Source organism: Ranitomeya imitator, chromosome 4 (genome assembly GCF_032444005.1).
Source record: "Ranitomeya imitator isolate aRanImi1 chromosome 4, aRanImi1.pri, whole genome shotgun sequence".
NCBI classification, from domain to species: domain Eukaryota; kingdom Metazoa; phylum Chordata; class Amphibia; order Anura; family Dendrobatidae; genus Ranitomeya; species Ranitomeya imitator.
Genome location: NC_091285.1, coordinates 410,523,283 through 410,549,994, shown reverse-complemented (window position 1 = coordinate 410,549,994; position 26,712 = coordinate 410,523,283). Strand labels below are relative to the sequence as shown.

The window sequence follows — 26,712 nt, the reverse complement described above, 5'->3', positions numbered from 1 at the left end:
CTGGCTGTTCCTAGATCGTGGGAACTATCCTAGAAAGCTCCCAGGCTCGAGTTCATAAGAGGCGCCCTCTGCTGGTTGTTCTCATATGAACTCGAGCCTGGGAGCTTTCTAGGAAAGTTCCCACGATCTAGGAACAACCAGCAGAGGGCGCCTCACCGCAAATGAAGGTAAATATAGGTCATTGACCTACTTTACCTTCATTCCCCAGGGTTTTGCAGCAAGGAGCTGCGCTGCATTAGCAGAACTCCTTGCTGCAAAATATTTTAACCCCTTCAGATGGATTTACATCGTTGGACTTTACAGATCTTCGGAAGGTATGGATATTGTTGTTTTTTTTTGTTTTTTGGTACAGATCGAGGGTCTTCAGTGATTGGATTGAGCGTAGAATAAATTATTACAACAACCTTTGTTTTTATTTCATTAAAATAATTTTTAATAATGTGTGTGTTTTTTTTAACCCTTTACTACTATTGGATTAATAATGGATAGGTGTCATAATTGACGCCTCTCCATTATTAATTTGGCTTAATGTCACCTTACAATAGCAAGGTGGCATTAACCCTTCATTACCCCATATCCCACCGCTACACGGGAATGGGAAGAGAGTGGCCAAGTGCCAGAATAGGCACATCTTCCAGATGTGCCTTTTCTGGGGTGGCTGGGGGCAGATGTTTTTAACCAGGGGGGCCAATAACCATGGACCCTCTCCAGGCTATTAATATCTGCCCTCAGTCACTGGCTTTACTACTCTGGCGGAGAGAATTGTGCGGGAGCCCACGCCAATTTTTTCTGCCATTTAACCCTTTAATTTAATAGCTAGAAAAGCCAAATTTTGCATATACACGCTACTAACAGTAGTGTGTAATATGCAAAAAAATGGTGATATGACATGGTTTACTGTATGTAAACCATGTCTCATATCATGTCGGGTTTAGGAAGGAGAAAGCAAAAGCCGGTAATTGAATTACCGGCTTTCTGCTATATCGTGCTGGATGAAATATTAACCCCTTCGCGCCATGCGCCGTACTAGTACTGCGCTGCCGACACTGCATAAGTGCCAGCCGCAGTACTAGTACGGCGCCGCCATTTTCCGGTCATCGCGCGGTGATCGGGTTCCGGTGTCTGCTGTTCCTGACAGCAGACTATCCCTGCACGCAGCCCCGGGTGCCTGCACCGCCCCCCCGCATCAGCGATCGCTGTGATTGGCTGGTCAATTCTGACCAGCCAATCACAGCGATGTGACAATAAAGTTTCAAAAAAAAAAAAAGCATGTGACAGGCTGTGATTGATGCTGTGTGACGTCGCACCAATCACAGCCGTCACAGTAGGTGGGGTGATCGCCACGTCACCTCACCTGATTAACCCCTATGGCGCTGATTGGCTGAACAATAGCTTCTAGCCAATCAGCGCCAAAGGGGTTAATTTAAAATACCGATTACCGCCCTGCACGCCATCTTTCTCTCAGATTTGGCGTGCAGAGCGGTGGTCTAAGCCCCTCTGTGTCACCTTAGTGAAGGAATCCATTGGTGGCCAGTGCGATCCTCCCTGGGATCTCCTGCCTCCAGCTTGTGCTCCTGCTTCAGCTTGTGCTCCGTGCTGTGTGCTCTCTGCTGCCATCTGCCTGCTGTGTGACTCCTGTGATCACAGCAGCAGCAGCACCTCCCCCACCCCTTTCCCATCCCCCCATCGCTGTTCCAGTACCCCCTCCCTCCCCCACCCTCCAATTGAAAATTTTTGCGCACTTTTTTTGCACTTTTTTTCCTGTGCGCGGCGTCCCGCGCAGAGCATTCGTGCTCTTTCTGTGTCCGCAGCGCTCTGATCAGTATCGCTGCTGATCAGAGACTGCGCCACAGGACTTTTTTTTTTAGGTTAGTTAGTGTAGCGGACATTGCAGTCTAAGCGACGTCCGTTTTTTTTTTTTTTTAGAAAAAAAATTGTAGTTAGTACAGTGTAGTTTTAGACGTAACAAGGTAGCGTAGCCGGCGTCAGTGTTTGGTGACGTCCCTCCATCCCTGTTCAAGTACCCCCCTCCAATTCAATTTTTTGCGCACTTTTTTGCGCTTTTTTTCCTATGCGCGGCGTCCCGCGCAGAGCATTCGTGCTCTTCCTGTGTCCGCAGCTCTTTCATCAGTATCGCTGCTGATCAGAGACTGCGCTACAGGACTTTTTTTTTTTAGTTAGTGTAGCGGACATTGCAGTCTAAGCAACGTCCGATTTTTTTTTTTCTTTTACAAAAATATAATAGTAGTTAGTACAGTGTAGTCTTAGACGTAGATTAGCTGGTGTCACAGCGTTCGTGACGACCGGTCTTTTTTTTTTTTTAGAGAAAAAAAAAATTGTACAGAGTAGTTTAGTGGTAGCGTGTTAGTGTAGCCAGCGTCACAGCGTTAGTGACGACCGATCATCTTTTAGAAAAAAAAAATCGTACTGAGTTTTATAGGTAGGGAGGTAGCGTCTTGTGCATAAAAAAAATCTGCTATCGCCGGATAATCTCTAGTGCATTAGGGGAGCGTACGTCACACTGTTAGTGGCGTTCGCTTTTCTTTTGTAAAAAAAATATTTAGTTGCGTAGGGTAAATTTATACTTTTTTACTTTTTTTTTATACAAACTTATTTTTTTACATTGATTTTTCTTTTCATCTTTTTTTCTTGTTTCTTCTACATTTTTTCTCGCTACTTGTTTTTTCTCTCTGATTGGTTTTAATAAAGAGTACCCTATACACAAGCCCCACACATTACACGTGTAAAAGCACCACTTACACACACATACCCAGGGTTTGGGGAAAAAAAATGGCCCATTCGTCAACAAGGCGCTATTCACCAGAGGAGGCTTACGCCATCCTTGCGTCCGACACGGATTCAGCCAGTGAGGAAGATCCCACATTCCTCTATTCCTCCTCCTCCTCCTCCTCCTCATCTGGTGAGGAAAGACCCCTAACAAGGCGCCGTAGGACCCAGGCAACTTTTGCAGCAATCGATCCCGTATGGATTGCACCCCCGGAAAATTTTCAGCCCGTCATTCCGGATTTCAGCAGCAGCTCAGGAATCCAGTTTGACACGACTGGCCTCACTGAAATTGACTTCTTCAAATTCTTTTTCAGTGATGAAATAATAAATATTATGGTGGCCCAGACGAACCTGTATGCCCAACAATTTTTTACCCAAAATCCCACGTCATCTTATGCCAGATGGACCCCCGTAAATGCAGCAGAGATGATGACATTTTGGGGAATTGTGCTGCATATGGGCCTAATCAAAAAGCCAAAGCTTCGGCAATACTGGAGTACTGACATTCTCTACAGTACACCGGTATTCCGCATGGCCATGAAAAGGACACGATTTGAAGCGATCCAAAAATTTTTGCATTTCAGTGATAATGCGCAGTGTCCTCCCCGAGACGATCCAAACTTTGATCGTCTATATAAAATTCGTCCAGTGGTTGAACACTTCAGCAGAAAATTTGCTGAGGCGTACACACCCCAGAGGGACATCGCTATTGATGAATCTCTCGTTCATTTCAAAGGGAGGCTAAAATTCCGACAGTACCTGCCCAGTAAGAGGTCCAGGTACGGAATAAAGCTGTACAAACTGTGCGAGAGTACCTCAGGGTACACCCACAGATTTAGGGTCTACGAGGGTAAGGACACCCAGATTAACCCCCCTGAATGCCCCCCCATCCTGGGGGTGAGTGGGAAAATTGTGTGGGAATTGCTGCACCCACTGCTGGATAAGGGTTATCACCTTTATATTGACAACTTTTACACCAGCATCCCACTCTTCAAGGCCCTCTCTGCCAGAGGTACAGCTGCATGTGGCACCGTGCGAAAAAATCAGCGAGGCCTCCCTAAGCCGCTAATTGGGCAAACGCTGAGAAAAGGGGAAAGCAGAGCCAAATGCAGCGACAACATGCTGGTGGTCAAGTATAAGGACAAAAGGGATGTCCTTATCCTGACCACCATACACCGTGACAACAGCACCCTTGTCACTGTTCGTGGGACCACAACACAAGTCCCAAAGCCAGATTGTATCCTGGATTACAATTGGTACATGGGGGGTGTGGATCTCTCAGATCAGGTCCTCCAACCATACAGTGCCATGCGAAAAGCTTACGTATGGTACAAAAAATTGGCCGTGCACATTGTACAGATGGCACTGTACAATGCTTTTGTGCTGTCCCGATCTGCAGGCAATACGGGGACCTTCCTTCAGTTTCAGGAGGTAGTCATCAAGGCCCTAATGTTTGGCACTCAGGGAGGTGAGGGTCTGATAGTGCCCGTATTGTCCAAGGTCAACATTTCCCAGGACAGGTTCCCCAAACAGCGAGGACAGGACGATCACAAAAACGGTGCAGAGTATGTTCCAAGAGGGGAATCCGAAAGGACACAATTTACCATTGTGAAACCTGCCCTGAGAAACCTGGCCTTTGCATTAAGGATTGCTTCAAAGCATACCACACGTCCACAAATTAATAAAAATTAGTTTATACCCTGTTGACACAACACACTGTGTAGTTTCCAACATGGGGTCACTTGTGGAGTGAGGCACTTGGAGGTTTACGGTGCTCACCACATATCTAAATAAATTCCTTGGTAGGTCCAGTTTTCAAAATGGGGTCACTTATGGAGTGAGGCACTTGGAGGTTTACGGTGCTCACCACATATCTAAATAAATTCCTTGGTAGGTCCAGTTTTCAAAATGGGGTCACTTGTGGAGTGAGGCACTTGGAGGTTTACGGTGCTCACCACATATCTAAATAAATTCCTTGGGAGGTCCAGTTTTTAAAATGGTGTCACTTGTGGAGTGAGGCACTTGGAGGTTTACGGTGCTCACCACATATCTAAATAAATTCCTTGGGAGGTCCAGTTTTCAAAATGGTGTCACTTGTGGAGTGAGGCACTTGGAGGTTTACGGTGCTCACCACATATCTAAATAAATTCCTTGGGAGGTCCAGTTTTCAAAATGGTGTCACTTGTGGAGTGAGGCACTTGGAGGTTTACGGTGCTCACCACATATCTAAATAAATTCCTTGGTAGGTCCAGTTTTCAAAATGGTGTCACTTGTGGAGTGAGGCACTTGGAGGTTTACGGTGCTCACCACATATCTAAATAAATTCCTTGGGAGGTCCAGTTTTCAAAATGGTGTCACTTGTGGAGTGAGGCACTTGGAGGTTTACGGTGCTCACCACATATCTAAATAAATTCCTTGGGAGGTCCAGTTTTCAAAATGGTGTCACTTGTGGAGTGAGGCACTTGGAGGTTTACGGTGCTCACCACATATCTAAATAAATTCCTTGGTAGGTCCAGTTTTCAAAATTGGGTCACTTGTGGAGTGAGGCACTTGGAGGTTTACGGTGCTCACCACATATCTAAATAAATTCCTTGGGAGGTCCAGTTTTCAAAATGGTGTCACTTGTGGAGTGAGGCACTTGGAGGTTTACGGTGCTCACCACATATCTAAATAAATTCCTTGGGAGGTCCAGTTTTCAAAATGGGGTCACTTGTGGAGTGAGGCACTTGGAGGTTTACGGTGCTCACCACATATCTAAATAAATTCCTTGGGAGGTCCAGTTTTCAAAATGGGGTCACTTGTGGAGGATTTCCACTGTTTAGGTACATCAGGGGCTCTGCAAATGCAACGTGACGCCTGCAGACCAATCCATCTAAGTCTGCATTCCAAATGGTGCTCCTTCCCTTCCGAGCTCTGCCATGCGCACAAACAGTGGTTTTTCCCCACATATGGGGTATCGGCGTACTCGTGAAAAATTGCACAACATTTTTTTCTTTCTATTTTGTCCTATAACCCTTGGGAAAACAAAAAAAACCTTGCTAAAGATCATTTTTGTGGAAAAAATGTGTTCTATTTTTTTTTACGACTCATCATTATAATTTTTGGTGAGGCACTTGGAGGTTCACGGTGCTCATCACATAGCTAGATAAGTTCCTTGAAGGGTCTAGTTTCCAAAATGGGGTCACTTGTGGTGGTTTTCCACTGTTTAGGCACATCAAGGGCTCTCCAAACGGGACATGGTGTCCGATCTCAATTCCAGCCAATTTTGGTTTGTAAAAGTCAAAAGGTGCTCCTTCGCTTCCGAGCCCTGCCGTGTGCCCAAACAGTGGTTTTCCCCCACATATGGGGTATCAGTGTATTCAGGATAAATTGGTCAACAACTTTAGTGGTCCATTTTCTCCTTTTACACTTGTGAAGATAAAAAAATTGTTGTTAAAAGATCATTTTTAGGGAAAAAATGTGAATTTTTATTTTCACGCCTCTACGTTCTAAACTTCTGTGAAGCACCTGGGGGTTCAAAGTGCTCACCACATAGCTAGATAAGTTCCTTGAAGGGTCTAGTTTCCAAAATGGGGTCACTTGTGGCGGTTTTCCACTGTTTAGGCACATCAGGGGCTCTCCAAACGGGACATGGTGTCCGATCTCAATTCCAGCCAATTTTGGTTTGTAAAAGTCAAAAGGTGCTCCTTCCCTTCCGAGCCCTGCCGTGTGCCCAAACAGTGGTTTTCCCCCACATATGGGGTATCAGTGTATTCAGGATAAATTGGTCAACAACTTTAGTGGTCCATTTTCTCCTTTTACACTTGTGAAGATAAAAAAATTGTTGTTAAAAGATCATTTTTGGGGAAAAAATGTGAATTTTTATTTTCACGCCTCTACGTTCTAAACTTCTGTGAAGCACCTGGGGGTTCAATGTGCTCACCACATAGCTAGATAAGTTCCTTGAAGGGTCTAGTTTCCAAAATGGGGTCACTTGTGGCGATTTTCCACTGTTTAGGCACATCAGGGGCTCTCCAAACGGGACATGGTGTCCGATCTCAATTCCAGCCAATTTTGGTTTGAAATAGTCAAACGGCGCTCCTTCCCTTCCGAGCCCTGCCGTGCGCCCAGACAGTGGTTTTCTCCCACATATGGGGTATCAGTGTATTCAGAAGGAATTGCACAACAACTTTCGTGGTCCATTTTCTTCTTTTACCCTTGTGAAAATAAAAAAAATGTTGCTAAAACATCATTATGTGGAAAAAAAAGTTAAATGTTATTTTTTTCCTTCCACATTCCGTTAATTCCTGTGAAGCACCTGAAGGGTTAATAAACTTCTTGAATGTGGTTTTGAGTACCTCGGGGGGTATAGTTTTTAGAATGGTGTCACTTTTGGGTATTTTAAATCCTATAAGCCTCTCAAAGTGACTTCAAATATGATGTGGTCCCTACAAAAAATGGTTTTATAAAAGTTGTTGAAAAAATGAGAAATTGCTGTTTAACTTTTAACCCTTATAACTCCCTAAGGAAAAAAAAATTGGTTCCAAAATGTTGCTGATGTAAAGTAGACATGTGGGAAATGTTATTTATTAACTAATTTGTGCGATATGAGTCTCTAATGCAAGGGTACAAAAATTCAAAGTTTGAAAATTGCAAAATTTTCAAAATTTTCGCCAAATTGCCGTTTTTTTCACAAAGAAACGAAGGTAATATCAAATAAATTTTACCACTATCATGAAGTACAATATGTCACGAGAAAACAATGTCAGAATCGCCAGGATCCGTTGAAGCGTTTCAGAGTTATTACCTCATAAAATGACAGTGGTCAGAATTGTAAAAATTGGCCCTGTCACTTAGGTGAAAACAGGCTTCGGGGTGAAGGGGTTAATATATATACATATATGTGTCTCACTGACATATATATATATATATATATACCTATTCTATGTGTACACATTTATTCTACCTATTCTAATGTAAGCTGTCAGTGTGATTTTACTGTACACCGCACTGAATTACCGGCTTTTCTCTCTAACAGCGCTGCGTATTCCTCGCAAGTCACACTGCTGGTCCGTGTGTAATCCGTATTTTTGGGGCTTCCATAGACTTTCATTGACGTTTTATTTGCGCAATACGGTGACAAACGCAGCATGCTGCGATTTTCTACGGCCGTAGAAAGCCGTATAATACTGATCAGTAAAATACGGCAGATAGGAGCAGGGGCATAGAGAATAATTGTGCCGTATGTTATGCGAGTTTTATGGACGTAGTTTCTGCGCTCTTACGTCCGTAAAACTCGCTAGTGTGAGGCCGGCCTGACTGTTCTGCAAGCGGAGAAACCAAAGAAAGCATAATAGGCTATTAATGAATGTATGTTTATTAAATATATACAAAATCTAAAATGCACGAAAATATAAAAAGGAAGTGACAAAGTAACCCCACACATCCAGAACAAATATTAACTCCTTAACGACCAGAGGCATTTTTGGTTTTGCATTTTCGTTTTTCACTCCCCTCCTTCCCAGAGCAATACATTTTTATTTTTTTGTCTGAACGACCGTGAGGGCTTGTTTTTTGCGGGACAATTTGTATTTTTGAACAACACCATTAGCTTTTCCATGTACTGGAAAACGGGGAAAAAAATCCAAGTGCGGTGAAATTGAAAAAAAGTGCAATCCCACACTTGTTTTTTTTATAGGCTTTTTTATTAGGTTCATTAAATTCTAAAACTGATCTGCCATTATGATTCTCCAGGTCATTACAAGTTCATAGACACCAAACATGTCTAGGTTCTTTTTTTATCTAAGTGGTGAAAAAAAATTCCAAACTTTTAACTTTGTTAAAAAAAAAAAAAAAAAAAATTTGCGCCATTTTCCGATACCCGTAGCGACTTCATTTTTGGTGATCTCAGGTCGGGTGAGGGCTTATTTTTTGCGTGCCGAGCTGACGTTTTTAATTATACAATTTTGGTGCAGATACGATCTTTTGATCGCCCGTTATTATTGCATTTTAGTGCAATGTCGCGGCGACAAAAAACCCCGTAATTCTGTCATTTTGACTTTTTTTTCTTTTTATGCCGTTTAGCAATCAGGTTTATCCTTTTTTATATTGATGGATCAGGTGATTCTGAACACGGCGATACCAAATATGTGTATGTTGATTTTATTTTTATTGTTTTATTTTGAATGGAGCTATTCTGCCACCGATATAAGTGGATGAGATGTGTCTGAGGGATGTGATCACGAATCTCTGTATAAACAATGGCGGATGGCGTTACTCGCCAACCTGTGCTCCTAGTCCTTATCAGCTGCGCGTGGTGGTCCGGAAGGATGATGCAGTGATGATTTCAACAGACTATATTTACAGTACCTTGAGGAGATGAGATGAGATGTCAGGGAAGATGAAGGAATGAAGATAAGGTAGGAGTGAGGACTGTAGGTTAGAGCTGTTATAGAAGCACCAGATTAGAGACAATAGAAGCTCCAGGTTAGAGGTAACAAGAGAATCCTTTCTCCAGCTCTGCAGCACATGTGTGTTCTAAGATGGCACAGAGTACAAAACAGGAAGAGAAGGAAAAAGATAGGAGGAGCTATAGACAGAGAGGTATAATGGGAAAGTACCATAACAAAATATTACAGTGTAATACAGCAAAGCATAACAAATAAAATAGATGATAGAACTAAGTATATTACCATTACATAAATGTCCATGTATGGCTGAAAGTCTATCAGAATAAACGGAACAGCACACTCCCCATCTGAAATCCTTGGATTTCACTATACCAACTGTTATGAACAGGTGATTCAGAACCACAATGGACCTAGTGGTTAAGAGCACACAAAGTGACCTGATAGTTACTAACATAGGACGAGCTCTGAGACGTGGGAACTCTGCTGACCGCAATCCCTAATCCTATCATACCACACTAGAGGTAGCCGTGGATTGCGCCTAACGCTCCCTATGCAACTCGGCACAGCCTGAGAAACTAACTAGCCCTGAAGATAGAAAAATAAGCCTACCTTGCCTCAGAGAAATTCCCCAAAGGAAAAGGCAGCCCCCCACATATAATGACTGTGAGTTAAGATGAAAATACAAACACAGAGATGAAATAGATTTTAGCAAAGTGAGGCCCGACTTACTGAATAGACCGAGGATAGGAAAGATAGCTTTGCGGTCAGCAAAAAGGCCCTCCGCACCGACTAACGGTACGGAGGTGCTCCCTCTGCGTCTCAGAGCTTCCAGCAAGCAAGAAAAACAAATATAGCAAGCTGGACAGAAAATATAGCAAACAAAAAGTAACACAAGCAGAACTTAGCTTATGCAGGGCAGACAGGCCACAAGAACGATCCAGGAGAGAGCCAGACCAATACTGGCACATTGACTGGAGGCCAGGAACAAAGAACTAGGTGGAGTTAAATAGAGCAGCACCTAACGACTTAACCTCGTCACCTGAGGAAGGAAACGCAGAAGCCGCAGCCCCACTCACATCCACCAGCGGAAGCTCAAAGACAGAACGAGCCGAAGTACCACTCATGACCACAGGAGGGAGCTTGACCACAGAATTCACAACAGTACCCCCCCTTGAGGAGGGGTCACCGAACCCTCACCAGAGCCCCCAGGCCGACCAGGATGAGCCAAATGAAAGGCAAGAACCAGATCGGCAGCATGAACATCAGAGGCAAAGACCAAGGAATTATCTTCCTGAACATAACCCTTCCACTTAACCAGGTACTGCAATTTCCGTCTCGAAATACGAGATTCCAAAATCTTCTCCACTATATACTCCAACTCCCCCTCAACCAAAACCGGGGCAGGAGGTTCAACGGATGGAACCACAGGTGCCACGTATCTCCGCAACAATGACCTATGGAATACGTTATGGATGGAAAAAGAAGCTGGAAGGGTCAAACGAAAAGACACAGGATTAAGAACCTCAGAAATCCTATACGGACCAATGAAACGAGGCTTAAACTTAGGAGAGGAAACTTTCATAGGAATATAACGAGATGACAACCAAACCAAATCCCCAACACGAAGTCGGGGACCCACACAGCGCCTGTGGTTAGCGAAACGTTGAGCCTTCTCCTGAGACAATGTCAAATTGTCCACCACATGAGTCCAAATCTGCTGCAACCTATCCACCACAGTATCCACACCAGGACAGTCAGAAGACTCAACCTGCCCTGAAGAGAAACGAGGATGGAAACCAGAATTGCAGAAAAACGGCGAAACCAAAGTAGCCGAGCTGGCCCGATTATTAAGGGCGAACTCAGCCAAAGGCAAAAAAGACACCCAATCATCCTGATCGGCAGAAACAAAACATCTCAGATATGTTTCCAAGGTCTGATTGGTTCGTTCAGTCTGGCCATTTGTCTGAGGATGGAAAGCCGAGGAAAAAGACAAATCAATGCCCATCCTAACACAAAAGGCTCGCCAAAACCTCGAAACAAACTGGGAACCTCTGTCAGAAACGATGTTCTCCGGAATGCCATGTAAACGAACCACATGCTGGAAGAACAATGGTACCAAATCAGAGGAGGAAGGCAATTTAGACAAGGGTACCAAATGGACCATCTTCGAGAAGCGATCACAAACAACCCAAATGACCGACATTTTTTGAGAGAAGGGGAGATCCGAAATAAAGTCCATAGAGATATGTGTCCAGGGCCTCTTCGGGACTGGCAAGGGCAAAAGCAACCCACTGGCACGAGAACAGCAGGGCTTAGCCCGAGCACAAATCCCACAGGACTGCACAAACGAACGCACATCCCGCGACAGAGACGGCCACCAAAAGGATCTGGCCACCAAATCTCTGGTACCAAAGATTCCAGGATGACCAGCCAACACCGAACAATGAACCTCAGAGATAACTCTACTCGTCAATTTATCAGGGACAAACAGTTTCTCCGCTGGGCAACGGTCAGGTCTATTAGCCTGAAATTTTTGCAGCACCCGCCGCAAATCAGGGGAGATGGCAGACAAAATTACCCCCTCTTTGAGAATACCCGCCGGCTCAGACAAACCCGGAGAGTCGGGCACAAAACTCCTAGACAGGGCATCCGCCTTCACATTTTTAGAGCCCGGAAGGTACGAAACCACAAAGTCAAAACGGGAGAAAAACAGCGACCAACGAGCCTGTCTAGGATTCAACCGTTTGGCAGACTCGAGATAAGTCAAGTTCTTGTGACCAGTCAAGACTACCACGCGATGCTTAGCTCCTTCAAGCCAATGACGCCACTCCTCGAATGCCCACTTCATGGCCAACAACTCTCGATTGCCAACATCATAATTACGCTCAGCAGGCGAAAACTTCCTGGAAAAGAAGGCGGATGGTTTCATCACCGAGCCATCAGAACTTCTATGCGACAAAACAGCCCCTGCTCCAATCTCAGAAGCATCAATCTCGACCTGGAACGGGAGCGAAACATCTGGTTGACACAACACAGGGGCAGAAGAAAAACGACGCTTCAACTCTTGAAAAGCTTCCACAGCAGCAGAAGACCAATTGACCACATCAGCACCCTTCTTGGTTAAATCAGTCAACGGTTTAGCAATGCTAGAAAAATTATTGATGAAGCGACGATAAAAATTAGCAAAGCCCAGGAACTTTTGCAGACTCTTCAGAGATGTCGGCTGAGTCCAATCATAAATGGCCTGAACTTTAACAGGGTCCATCTCGATAGTAGAAGGGGAAAAAATGAAACCCAAAAATGAAACCTTCTGAACACCAAAGAGACACTTTGACCTTCACAAACAAGAATTCGCACGCAGGACCTGGAACACCATTCTGACCTGCTTCACGTGAGACTCCCAATCATCCGAGAAGACCAAAATATCATCCAAGTATACAATCAGGAATTTATCCAGGTACTCTCGGAAGATGTCATGCATAAAGGACTGAAACACTGATGGAGCATTAGAAAGCCCGAATGGCATAACCAGGTACTCAAAATGGCCCTCGGGCGTATTAAATGCTGTTTTCCATTCATCGCAATGTTTAATGCGCACAAGATTATACGCACCACGAAGATCTATCTTGGTGAACCAACTAGCCCCCTTAATCCGAGCAAACAAATCAGACAGCAGCGGCAAGGGGTACTGAAATTTGACCGTGATTTTATTTAGAAGGCGGTAATCAATACAAGGTCTCAGCGAACCATCCTTCTTGGCCACAAAAAAGAACCCTGCTCCCAATGGCGACGACGACGGGCGAATATGACCCTTCTCCAAGGATTCCTTTACGTAACTCCGCATAGCGGCGTGCTCAGGCACAGACAAATTAAACAGTCGACCTTTAGGAAACTTACTACCAGGAATCAAATCGATAGCACAATCACAATCCCTATGCGGAGGTAGGGCACTGGACTTGGGCTCATCAAATACATCCCGGTAATCCAACAAGAACTCTGGGACCTCAGAAGGGGTGGATGATGAAATAGACAGAAATGGAACATCACCATGTACCCCCTGACAACCCCAGCTGGACACAGACATTGATTTCCAATCCAATACTGGGTTATGGACTTGTAGCCATGGTAACCCCAACACGACCACATCATGCAGATTATGCAACACCAAAAAGCGAATATCCTCCTGATGCGCAGGAGCCATGCACATGGTCAGCTGGGTCCAATACTGAGGCTTATTCTTGGCCAAAGGCGTAGCATCAATTCCTCTCAATGGAATAGGATACTGCAAGGGCTCCAAGAAAAACCCACAGCGCCTAGCATACTCCAAGTCCATCAAATTCAGGGCAGCGCCTGAATCCACAAATGCCATGACAGAATAGGATGACAAAGAGCAGATCAAAGTAACGGACAAAAGAAATTTCGACTGTACCGTACCAATGGTGGCAGACCTAGCGAACCGCTTAGTGCGCTTAGGACAATCGGAGATAGCATGAGTGGAATCACCACAGTAAAAACACAGCCCATTCCGTCGTCTGTGTTCTTGCCGTTCAGCTCTGGTCAAAGTCCTATTGCATTGCATAGGCTCAGGTTTATGCTCAGATAATACCGCCAAATGGTGCACAGTTTTACGCTCACGTAAGCATCGATCGATCTGAATGGCCAAAGACATAGACTCATTCAGACCAGCAGGCATAGGAAATCCCACCATGACAACCTTAAGGGCTTCAGAGAGACCCTTTCTGAAAATTGCTGCCAGAGCACATTCATTCCATTGAGTGAGCACAGACCACTTCCTAAATTTCTGACAATATATCTCTACCTCATCCTGACCCTGACACAGAGCCAGCAAGATTTTCTCTGCCTGATCCACTGAAATAGGTTCATCATAAAGCAACCCGAGTGCCAGAAAAAACGCATCAATATCACATAATGCAGGATCTCCTGGCGCAAGGGAAAATGCCCAGTCTTGAGGGTCGCCACGTAATAAAGAAATAATGATCTTTACTTGTTGAACTGGGTCACCAGAGGAGCGGGGTTTCAAAGCCAGAAATAGTTTACAACTATTTTTGAAATTCAGAAACTTAGCTCTATCTCCAGAAAATAACTCAGGAATAGGAATTTTAGGTTCTAACATAGGATTCTGAACCACTAAATCTTGAATGTTCTGAACACTTATAGCGAGATTATCCATCAAAGAGGACAGACCTTGAATGTCCATGTCTACACCTGTGTTCTGAACCACCCTGATGTAAAGGGGAAAAGAAAGACAAAACACAGTGCAAAGAAAAAAAAATGGTCTCAGAACTTCTCTTTTCCCTCTATTGAGAAGCATTAGTACTTTGGGCCTCCAGTACTGTTATGATTTAGAACCACAATGGACCTAGTGGTTAAGAGCACACAAAGTGACCTGATAGTTACTAACATAGGACGAGCTCTGAGACGTGGGAACTCTGCTGACCGCAATCCATAATCCTATCATACCACACTAGAGGTAGCCGTGGATTGCGCCTAACGCTCCCTATGCAACTCGGCACAGCCTGAGAAACTAACTAGCCCTGAAGATAGAAAAATAAGCCTACCTTGCCTCAGAGAAATTCCCCAAAGGAAAAGGCAGCCCCCCACATATAATGACTGTGAGTTAAGATGAAAATACAAACACAGAGATGAAATAGATTTTAGCAAAGTGAGGCCCGACTTACTGAATAGACCGAGGATAGGAAAGATAGCTTTGCGGTCAGCACAAAAACCTACAAACAACCACGCAGAGGGGGCAAAAAGGCCCTCCGCACAGACTAACGGTACGGAGGTGCTCCCTCTGCGTCTCAGAGCTTCCAGCAAGCAAGAAAAACCAATATAGCAAGCTGGACAGAAAATATAGCAAACAAAAAGTAACACAAGCAGAACTTAGCTTATGCAGGGCAGACAGGCCACAAGAACGATCCAGGAGAGAGCCAGACCAATACTGGAACATTGACTGGAGGCCAGGAACAAAGAACTAGGTGGAGTTAAATAGAGCAGCACCTAACGACTTAACCTCGTCACCTGAGGAAGGAAACTCAGAAGCCGCAGCCCCACTCACATCCACCAGCGGAAGCTCAAAGACAGAACCAGCCAAAGTACCACTCATGACCACAGGAGGGAGCTTGACCACAGAATTCACAACACCCAACAGTCTCGAATTGAGAGTGTTTACCAGAAGTGCATGGAGGGATGCCTCAACCTGTAAGGCTACATTCACATTTGCGCTGTTGGGCGCAGCGTCGTCGACGCATGCATCATGCGCCCCTATCTTTAACATGGGGGGCGCATGGACATGCGCCGGTATGCGTTGTAAAGGGTTTTACGACGCATGCGTCATATTGACGCACAGACAGGGCGCAGAGGACGCTACTTGTAGCGTTTTCCCTGCGCCAAAATTCCTGCTCTGTATGATCTTATGACAACGCATGCGTCGCAAAACGCTGCGTTGTGTACATGCGTTGTTGGTTGTGTCGCCGACGCTGCGCCTAACAACGCAAATGTGAATGTTACCTAAGATAAAAACAACGCATGCAATGCAACAATAACATATTGTATAACAAGATAGACGAATGTCTATAACGAGTTCCTGAAGTAATCCAAAGGATAACCCATCTTTGGATTGCTGTAGCCGCGCTAAGCCAAACTGTCTCCAACCCATTTGTAATCCAAAGGTTCAAGTTCCTTGAAAGAGTTGCTACTGATTGGATGGATAATCAATCCTCAACCTGTATGAGTAAGATAATCTCTGATATAGGCCTAATGAAAGATTTGGGGTCACCTTGCTTAGTAACTGTCACTTCTACCTTGCGTACCTTGCCATCGTCACTTGGAAAGGTTTTAGATATGTCCCATAGGCCATGCGTTTCTTTCCTCCTTCTGGTCTTTCATGAGGATAATATCTCCTACTTGTAAATTTGGCTTTACTTGTTGCCATTTCCTTCATTTATGGAGAAGTGTCAGGTACTGCCTCTTCCATCTATTCCAGAAACAATTAGCCAGATGTTGCACGTATTTCCACGGTTTCTGATATTTGTTACTGGACACAGAGTCTTCAGGCGGGTTAGGAACAGTTCCAAGTTTCTGGGTGAGGAGAGTTACCGAGTGAGAATAGTAGGAGATTCTGGATCCATAGATATGGGTACAAGAGGTCTTGAGTTTACTATAGCAGAGACTTCTGCTAAGAAAGTGGTCAAGGTCTCGTGAGTGAGTCTTGAAAGATTTGAGTCCATGAGCATAGATTCCAGTATCCGACGAGTAATGCCTATCATTCTTTCCCATGATCCGCCCATATGGGAAGCATGAGGAGGATTGAAGACCCAGGAACAGCCATTGATTGTGAAGAAGTTCTGGACTGGTGTTGAATTCAGTTGTAGTTCTCGACAGGCACCTACAAAGTTTGTTCCACAATCAGGTCTTAATTGTTTTATTGGTCCTCTGATGGAGAAGAATCGTCTTAGAGCATTGATGAAACTGGAGGAATCCATGGACTCTATCACTTCTATGTGTATTGCTCGTACACTCATGCACATGAACAACACTGCCCAACGTTTACTTTCTGCATGTCCGCCTCTGGTCCGATGTGCAGCGACTGCCCATGGGCCAAAAATGTCCAAGCCAACATAGGTAAATGGAGGCTCTCAGGGCCTTAACCACTACCCAGGGCCGGCGTCAGCGCCAACTCCCCCGCCGCCGCTTTGAACTTTAGCGGCGTCTGCCGCTGCGGGTGTCATTGCGCACTCGCTGTGTGTCAGGCAGTGCAGCGGCTGCCACCAAGACCAGAGCAGGGAGGGAGTAGCGCGGCGCGGGAGCGTTGAGAGGTGAGGAGTGTTTTTTTTTTTTTGTAACTAACAGTGAGTACTGGACTATGGGGCCATTCTTGGGGGGAGGGGGGCTGTGCTGTATACTACATACTACATGTCTGTGCTATATACTACATGGGTGTGTTATATACTACCTGGGCTGTGCTATATATTATATGGGCTGTTATATACTATGTGTGCTGTGCTATATACTACATGGGCTGTTATATGCTATGTGGGCTGTGCTGTATACTACATGTCTGTGCTATATACTACATGGCTGTTCTATATACTACATGGCTGTGTTATACTACGTGGGCCGTGTTATATACTACGTGGGCTGTTATATGCTTTGTGGGCTGTGTTATTTACTACATGGCTGTTCTATATACTACATGGGCCGTGCTATATACTACGTGGGCTTTTATATGCTACGTGGGCTGTGCTATATACTACATGGCTAGTCTATATACTACGTGGGCTGTGTTATATAATATGTGGCTGTGCTATATACTATATGGGCTGTTATATGCTACGTGGGCTGTGCTTTATACTACGTGGCTGTGTTATATGCTACGTGGCTATGTTATATGCTACGTGGCTGAGTTATATGCTACGTGGCTGTGTTATATGCTACTACGTGGGCTGTGTTATATGCGATCATGAATCGTGGTATGTGTTAAAGGGGGGGGGGCCCACTGAGACTCTTTCGCCCGGGGCCCTCAAAAACCTGGAGCCGGCCCTGCCACTACCTCCTGGAAATGAAGGTATGACGTATCGGTGTTGTGTGCACATCGTGACAGCAGGAAAGCGTTGAGCATTGCCATTTGTACAATGTGCACGGGCAGCTTTTTGTACCACACCCTGGCCTTTTTCAAAGCACTGTACGGTTGGAGGAGTTGATCAGAGAGATCAATGCCCCCCATGTTTTTATTGTACCCCAGTACACAGGTCGGTTTGCTGAGATTTGGGTAGAGGTACCCCTTACAGTGCTGAGGGTGCTGCTATCACCGTGTATGGTGGTCAATAGAAGGACATCCCTTTTGTCCTTGTACTTGACCACCAGCAGGTGGTCGCTACATTGGACTTTGCTCTCACCTTTTCTGAGAGTCTGCCCAAGTAGCATCTTCGGGAGGCCTCTCTGATTTTTGCGGACAGTACCGCAGGCTGCGGTACCTCGCGCAGAGAGAGATTTGTAGAGTGGGATGCTGGTGTAAAAGTTATCGATATAGAGGTGATAACCTTTATCCAGCAGTAGGTGCACCAAATCCCACATAATTTTCCTACTCACTCCCAGGATAGAAGGACACTCAGGCAGTTCATTCCTGGTGTCCATCCCTTCGTAAACTCTAAAGCTGTGGGTGTACCCTGAGGTACTCTCACACAGCTTGTAGAGTTTGATTGCGTACCTGGCCCTTTTGCTGGGCAGGTATTGACGGAATTTGAGCCACCCCTTAAAAATAATTAAGGACTCATCCACGTAGATGTCTCTTTTGGGCACGTACACTTCAGCAAACTTTTTGTTGAAGTGCTCGATGACCGGCCGAACTTTGAACAGACGGTCAAAGTTGGGGTCATCTCGTGCGGGACACCGTGTATTATCGTTGTAATGCAGGAACTTATGGATGGCCTCAAAACGCGTCCGGGTCATGACCATTCGGAACACTGGAGTGTTATATAAAATATCAACACTCCAATATTGCCGAAGTTCAGGCTTCTTCAGGATCCCCATATGGAGGACCAGGCCCATAAACTGCATTTCAACTGTGTCTACAGGAGACCAGTTAGAATATAATCAACCCGAGTTTTAGTCCAAAAATTGCCGAGCATACAAGTTAGTTTGCTCCACCATGAGGTTAACGAAAGCCTCAGAGAAAAAGACTTTGAAAAAGTCTAGTTCTGTGAGGCCGGTGGTGTCAAACTTGATTCCTGATTCTGCCACAAAATCAGGAATCAGTGGCTCGTAATTTTCGGGTGGCGAGGTCCATATGGGGTCCGCAGTGGGGTGCGCTGGTTCGTCTTCAGCAATGGTGGGCGCTTCATCATCTTCATCAATGATGGGCCTTGCCTCATCTTCTGTCCTGTGGCGTCTGCGTGGCAGTTCCACAGGGCTGGAGGAGGAAGATGAGGAGTGGGAAGAGGATGAGGAAGAATCTGAAAAATACAGAAAAGTGGGATCCTCTCCCTTGCTATCAGTGTCGGAGGCAAGGAAAGAATATGCCTCCTCCGCTGAATAGCGCTGTTTGGGACGAGCGGGACATTTTTTTTGTAAGTGTGGTGCTTGGGTGTACTTTATTGGTAACTATGTGTAAGTGTGGGGGGGATAGTGCTTGGTGCAAACTACTCTGAAAAGAAAAAGCTAAAGGAAAAAAAATACCTGTGAAGGAAATGTCTAAAACAGCAGGCCCTAGCTCTGATAAGTGAACCGCGTCACTTACCAAAGTTCGGCCGCTGCTGGGTGTGCGAACGGGGATGTGAAAAAAAAAACGTCAGGCACGAGAGCTCTGATAAGTGAACCGCGTCACTTATCAAAATTCGGCCGCTGCTGGGTGTGCGAACGGGGATGTGAAAAAAAAACGTCAGGCATGAGAGCTCTGATAAGTGAACCGCGTCACTTATCAAAGTTCGGCCGCTGCTGGGTCTGTGAACGGGGATGTGGAAAAAAACGGCAGGCACGAGAGCTCTGATAAGTGAACCGCATCACTTATCAAAGTTCGGCCGCTGCTGGGTGTGCGAACAGGGATGTGAAAAAAAAAACGGCAGGCACGAGAGCTCTGATAAGTGAACCACGTCACTTATCAAGGTTCAGCGGCTGCTGAGTGTGCGCACGGAGATGTGAAAAAAAAAAAAAAAGAAAAGGAAGGCACAGGTTAGACGCGGCGGCTGGGTGAGCGCAAGGAGATGTGAAAAAAAGAAAGAAAAGGAAGGCACGGGTTAGACGCGGCGGCTGGGTGAGCGCAAGGAGATGTGAAAAAAAAAAAAGAAAAGGAAGGCACGGGTTAGACGGGGCGGCTGGGTGAGCGCACGGAGATGTGAAAAAAAAAGAAAAGGAAGGCACGGGTTAGACGCGGCAGCTGGCTGAGCGCAAGGAGATGTGAAAAAAAAGAAAAAGGAAGGCACGGGTTAGACGTGGCAGCTGGGTGAGCGCACGGAGATGTGAAAAAAAAAAGAAAAGGAAGGCACGGGTTAGACGCGGCAGCTGGCTGATCGCAAGGAGATGTGAAAAAAAAGAAAAAGAAAAGGAAGGCACGGGTTAGACGCGGCGGCTGGGTGAGCGCACGGAGATGTGAAAAAAAGAAAAGGAAGGCACGGGTTAGACGCGGCGGCTGGGTGAGCGCACGGAGATGTGAAAAAAAAAGAAAAAAGGAAGGCACGGGTTAGACACGGCGGCTGGGTGAGTGCACGGAGATGGGAAAAAAAAAAAAGGAAAGGAAGGCACGGGTTAGACACGGGGGCTGGGTGAGCGCACAGAGATGTGAAAAAAAAGAAAACGAAAAGGAAGGCACGGGTTAGATGCGGCGGCTGGGTGAGCGCACGGAGATGTGAAAAAAAAAAGAAAACGGCAGGCACGAGAGCTTTGATAAGTGAACTGTATCACTTATCAAAGTTTGGCAGCTGCTGGGTGTGCGCACAGGTGTGGTGAAAAACAAAAAGGAAAACGGCAGGCACAAGCTCTGATAAGTGAAGTGCGTCACTTATCAAAGAAAAAATAGTGAAAAACCAACTCACCTATTAGGCATTTGTTGTGGGGAAGCCCGGATACCGTGCAGTCATCACGTGGAACGATAAGGCAAACAGGAAAAAAAAAATCCAGCTTCCAAAAATATCAAGATTTATTGAGGATAAAATCCAAAGTCCAATGACATGGTTCACAGGAGAATGAGTAGCAGCAGGCTACGAGTTTCGAACAATGAGTTCTTTTTCTTTTGCTTTGAAAAAGAACTCATTGTTCGAAACGCGTAGCCTGCTGCTACTCATTCTCCTGTGAACCATGTCATTGGACTTTGGATTTTATCCTCAATAAATCTTGATATTTTTGGAAGCTGGATTTTTTTTTCCTGTCACTTATCAAAGTTTGGCGGTTGCGGGATGGGTATACGGAATTGGGCAAAGGGGGCTGATGAAAAAAAGCGAACACGAGTGTTGATCGGTGAACTGCATCACCAATCAAGGCTCGGCGGCTGCTAAACGTGCGCACAGAGGCGGCGCAAAGAGGGATGGAGGGGGTTAAAAAAGACGGGGAAGGGGGGGTGAAGAAAGATCGGGTAGGGGCTGTTAACACTTACGTTTGTAGTCTCTCTTCTTTCTGAACTCGAGCGTGAGAAAATATTCAGAAAAATTCCCACGCTAGAGTTCATCTGAGGTTATGCCAGCAGGGGGCGCAGCACCGCAAGTCTAGGAAGCTACGTTCCCCTGCTTTCCATTCATTCACCAGATTTTACAGGCAGGGGCGGCTGCATTAGCAGGCTCCTGCTTGTAAAATTATTTAACCCCTTCTAATGGATTTACTGTGTGGGACATGACTGAACGACGGAAGGTATGGGATATTGTTTTTTTTTATTTTAACTTTGTTTCAGGTGACAAGGGTCTTCAATTGGATTGAGCGTTTAATAAACTATTACAACACCCTGTGTCTTTATTTCATTAACCCCTTCATGACCTTGGGATTTTTTGTTTTTCCGTGTTCGTTTTTCACTCCCCTCCTTCCCAGAGCCATAACTTTTTTATCTTTCTGTCAATTTGGCCATGTGAGGGCTTATTTTTTGCGGGACGAGTTGTACTTTTGAACGACATCATTGGTTTTAGCATGTCATGTACTAAAAAACGGGGAAAAAAATCCAAGTGCGGTGAAATTGCAAAAAAAGTGCAATCCAACACTTGTTTTTTGTTCGGCTTTTTTGCTAGGTTCACTAAATGCTAAAACTGACCTGACATTATGATTCTCCAGGTCAGTATGAGTTCATAGACACCTAACATGACTAGGTTATTTTTTACCTAAGTGGTGAAAAAAAATTCAAAACTTTGCTAAAAAAAAAAAAAAATTGCGCCATTTTCCGATACTTGTAGCGTCTCCATTTTTCATGATCTGGGGTCGGTTGAGGGCTTATTTTTTGCGTGCCGAGATGATGTTTTTAATGATAGCATTTTGGTGCAGATACGTTCTTTTGATCACCCGTTATTGCATTTTAATGCAATGTCGCGGCGACCAAAAAAACGCAATTCTGGCGTTTCGCATTTTTTTCTCGCTACGCCGTTTAGTAATCAGGTTAATGCTTTTTTTTAATTGATAGATCGGGCGATTCTGAGCGCGGCGATACCAAATATGTGTAGATTTGATTTTTTTTTATTCATTTATTTTGATTGGGGCGAAAGGGGGGTGATTTAAACTTTTATATTTTTTTCTATTTTTTTCACATTTTTTTCACATTTTTTTTAACTTTTGCCATGCTTCAATAGCCTCCATGGGAGGCTAGAAGCTGGCATAGCACGATCGGCTCTGCTACATATCAGCGATCTGCTGATCGCTGCTATGTAGCTGAAAATCAAGTGTGCTGTGAGCGCCGACCACAAGGTCGCGCTCACAGCTGCCAGGGATCAGTAACCATAGAGGTCTCAAGGACCTCTATGGTTACTATTCTGAAGCATCGCCGACCTCCGATCATGTGATGGGGGTCGGCGATGCGATCATTTCCGGCCGCCCGGCCGGAAGTGGTAGTTAAATGCCGCTGTCTGCGTTTGACAGCGGCATTTAACTAGTTAATAGGTGCGGGCAGATCGCGATTCTGCCCGCGCCTATTACGGGCACGTCAGCTGTTCAAAACAGCTGACATGTCCTGGCTTTGATGCGGGCTCACCGCGGAGCCCTGCATCAAAGCAGGGGATCTGACCTCGGACGTACTATCCCGTCCGAGGTCAGAAAGGGGTAAAAATATTTTTTTCATAATGTGTTTTATTAACCTTTTATTACTATAGGATTAATAATGGATAGGTGTCTTATTGACGCCTCTCCATTATTAACCTGGCTTAATGTCACCTTACAATAGCAAGGTGACATTAACCCTTTATTACCCCATATCCCACCGCTACAGGGGAGTGGGAAGAGAGAGGCCAAGTGCCAGAATAGGCGCATCTTACAGATGTGCCTTTTTCTCGGGTGGCTGGGGGCAGATGTTTTTAGCCAGGGGGGTCCTATAACCATGGTCCCCCTCTAGGCTATTAATATCTGCCCTCAGTCACTGGCTTTACCACTCTGGCGGAGAAAATTGCGCGGGAGCCCACGCCAGTGTTTTCCGTGATTTAACCCTTTATTTTAACATCTAGAGCCCCCAAATTTTGCACACAGACACTTCTAACATTACTATATATATATATGTGTGTGCGCGTTTGTGTCAATGATATATATACCCATTCTATGTGTAGACATTTATTTTAGCTATTCTATTCTAACCTGTCAGTGTGATTTTACTGTACACCGCACTGAATTGCCGGCTTTTCTATAGAACACGGGTGCGTATTTTTCGCAAGTTACAAGCATGGTCCATGTGTTATCCGTATTTTTCTTGCCCCCATAGACATTCATTGGCGGATTTTTTGCGCAATACGCTGACAAACGCAGCATGCTGTGATTTTCTTCAGCCCGTAAAATACGGCCGAGAAATATACGGCTGATGGGAGCTGCCCCATAGAGAAATATTGGTCCGTGTGCAATGCGTAGTTTTTGCGCCTCTCCCTTGTCCGTATTCCTCTGTAGTGTGACCCCGGCCTAAGAGCATGTTTGCTTTGCAGCGCTGGGGTCCAGGGTTCAGCTCCCACCAAGGACAACATCTCTCCTTGTGTTTGTGTGAGTTCCCTCTGGTTTCCTCTCACACTCCAAAGACATACTGATAGGGAACCTAGATTATGGGCCCCAATGGGGACAGTGATGATAATGTCTGTAATGTGCTGTGGAATACAGTGGTGCAAGTATTATATTAATAAACTCGGACATGCCTTTTCTTTGCAGACCACTGGTGTGACGTGTGCAGCCGGAAGTTAGGCCATGTTCACATGGTCAGTATTTTACCTCAGTATTTGTAAGCCAAAATCAGGTGAGGAACAATCAGAGGAAAAGTTTAATAGAAACACGTCACCACTTCTGAATTTCTCCCCCCTCCAGGTTTTGGCTTACAGATACTATGGTAAACTACTGACCACATACTCTATGTGTGAATGTGGTCTTAAACGGTGTCCATGTACTATCCGGTAAAAAAACAAACCCTGAAATAGCACAGAGCGAAGGGCATGTGTGTTTCCGACCCTACAACAATAACATACATTGTCCTGCAACCTTGACATGAGGGGAGCGCCTTTATCATGGCCCAGTGTGAACAGTGCCCTAATATTGCCCGAGGGCCATTTCCTGTCAGGTCTGGCATAAAGCAGAGAGGACAGACATTGGTCACTATAGTCCATGGCTGCCATCAGTGAAACACCTTCCTCCTATATTATACACCACCGTGGAGCTGTTTGTCCCCGTGACTTTTCCCACACAGGTACAGCACTGTCGTCAGTGTCACCGGGGCGGGTGTAGCAGCGATAACAGTTCCCCGTGTGCAGCAGCTGATAAGCGGTCACTTTGTGCACGGCGCGTGTTTCCGGGAGGGGGAGGTTTAGTGGTGCACGGCTCATCATGGCGGCAGAAGCCGGTGGAGGGGAACCGCTGGTTCGGTTCGTGAAGCTGAGCGACAGAGCAGCAGGTGAGGCTGGCAGAGCCCCGAGAGTGGTGAGGAGACATGGCTGCTCGGGGCAGGGTGGCATAGGTAGGCTGCTGCTGCTCTCACAGGTCTGGTCATACGACCTATAGGCAGTGGCACTGTTACTGTGGTGGTGTCTGCCACTGGGGACTTATGGCCATACCTGCACACGACCTAAAATCGGTCTGAAGAGACGTTGCCCATAGCAACCATCCCTAGTGCACCTAGCAACCAAATCTTGTACTGTACCAAGTTACATAAATAGAAACCCTGAGATCTGGTGACCAGGGATGGCAGCCATGCTTGGTGGCAGGAGGCTTTTCTTTGGGCACAGCTTTATCATAGTTAGGTGATCATTGCTTTGCGCTGGGTCTACTGTTAGATCAGCACTATTACTTTATGGCCCCATTCAAGTTAAAGGGGCTGTGCAGCATGTGTGAACTGGCGCTGTGCCTGGAGAGCGCCGCTGCATGCCAGGCAGGACCATTGCTGAGGCTGATTCCCAGTATCTGGCCATATTGGATGCTTATCCCGGCACACGCCTAATGTCAGATCTGGAGGTAAAAAGCACAGCCCCTTTGAGTGACTAGACTATGTGGTTGGACCAAGCGCTCTAAAGCCAGAGGCGCTCTGTGCTGTGGACGGTGGGGAGGGGAGCTTTATCCCAAAAGCCAAAAGCGCAGGAAATAATAATAATCTTTATTTTTTTTATAGCGCTAACATATTCCGCAGCGCTTTAGTTTTTTTTTGTGTGCACATCATGATCACTGTCCCCGATGGGGTTCACAATCTAGAATCCCTATCTTTGGAATGTGGGAGGAAAGCGGAGAACCCGGAAGAAACCCCCGCAAACACGGGGAGAACATACAAACCCAGGACCCCAGCGCTGCAAGGCTGAAGTGCTATCCGCTGCGCCACCGTGCTGCCCATGCTGAAGCTCATTTGTTAACAGGCCGTCTCTGGTTTAAGGCTATTATCACTTATATTTTAACATTTTAATTATTTTTTAACTTACTTTGCAAATGGCTTTAATTTTAAATATTTAGCTATCTTTTTATTTTTTTTCTGTCTGTGACTCGGTTGCAGCCTAACGAATCCTATTTGGAAAACTCGTTTTTACATAGTTATGGCTGTTCCTCCTCAGTGTTCAGTGCTTCCTTTTGCTCTATTACTGAGATATAGTTGTTTTTTTTTGTAATCTGTAACATTTTATTGTGACTATGTGAGACACAGATCCAGCAAGTGCACACTGCATCTGTACAATCGGCGTCAGACTATGTGGACACATTCCGACTAATAAAGCTTTGCTTAGTGAGAGAACAGCAGCTTAACATATAACCTTTGCGTAAAAGGGTTTTTTCACTTTTAGAAAATTGGACCTCAAATGTTTCCAGTAATGTAAAACAAAAGTACTCATCCTCCCCTGCTGCCATGCATTCTGCTTTAGCTGCAGATGTGACGTCGACAACTCGCATCACTGCTGCAGTCAATCGCTGAGCTCGGGCTCTACATAGGCAGAACTGGTGAGCCCAGAGATGGGCTGTGGTGAGCTGTTGACCTCCCTTCACCCCTGCAGCCAAATCACAGAGACCAGAGCAGGAGAGGATGATTGTGATCTGGCTTTATTTTACATTACTGGAATTGTTTGTGGTCAACTTTTCTAATAACCCTAGAGTGTCACTTTTTTATTAATATATAAGCTTTTTTTTTTCTTAAAACAAAAGTTTTACTATATTAACATTTATTTTCGTCCACTGGGGACTGCCATTTTTTTGTTGGTGTGTAAGTGGCACAGCATATTTACACACCTTAAATACGGCAGTCATATGCCATCTGTCGGTGTACACTTGGACTTAGCTGTGAACTGCTCATACCCCATCTTATTGTATCCAGCGCTGTGTGGGGAGCTAATATTTCCTCCTGTCACTGATGTGGTGGCGACAAACTATGTCGACACCAGGGCAGCAGTAGTGAGAACACATC

General features: G+C 45.4%; 1 protein-coding gene across 3 annotated transcripts in view; it reads left to right on the top strand.

Annotated features, from left to right (window-relative positions):
- The window catches only part of KLHDC10 (kelch domain containing 10), a 178,321-nt gene that overhangs the window by 3,670 nt on the left and 147,939 nt on the right, over nucleotides 1-26,712 (top strand). Inside the window, exon 1 of one of the 3 annotated variants that reach the window (XM_069765392.1) lies at nucleotides 24,654-24,732. The exons of 1 other annotated variant lie outside the window; for it this stretch is intronic. In XM_069765392.1, coding sequence (XP_069621493.1) covers nucleotides 24,666-24,732 — 67 coding nt within the window. In that variant the 5' untranslated portion in view covers nucleotides 24,654-24,665. Of the gene's footprint in view, nucleotides 1-24,653; nucleotides 24,733-26,712 lie in introns of those variants that run through there. One more of the 3 variants, XM_069765390.1, reaches the window with a different exon arrangement.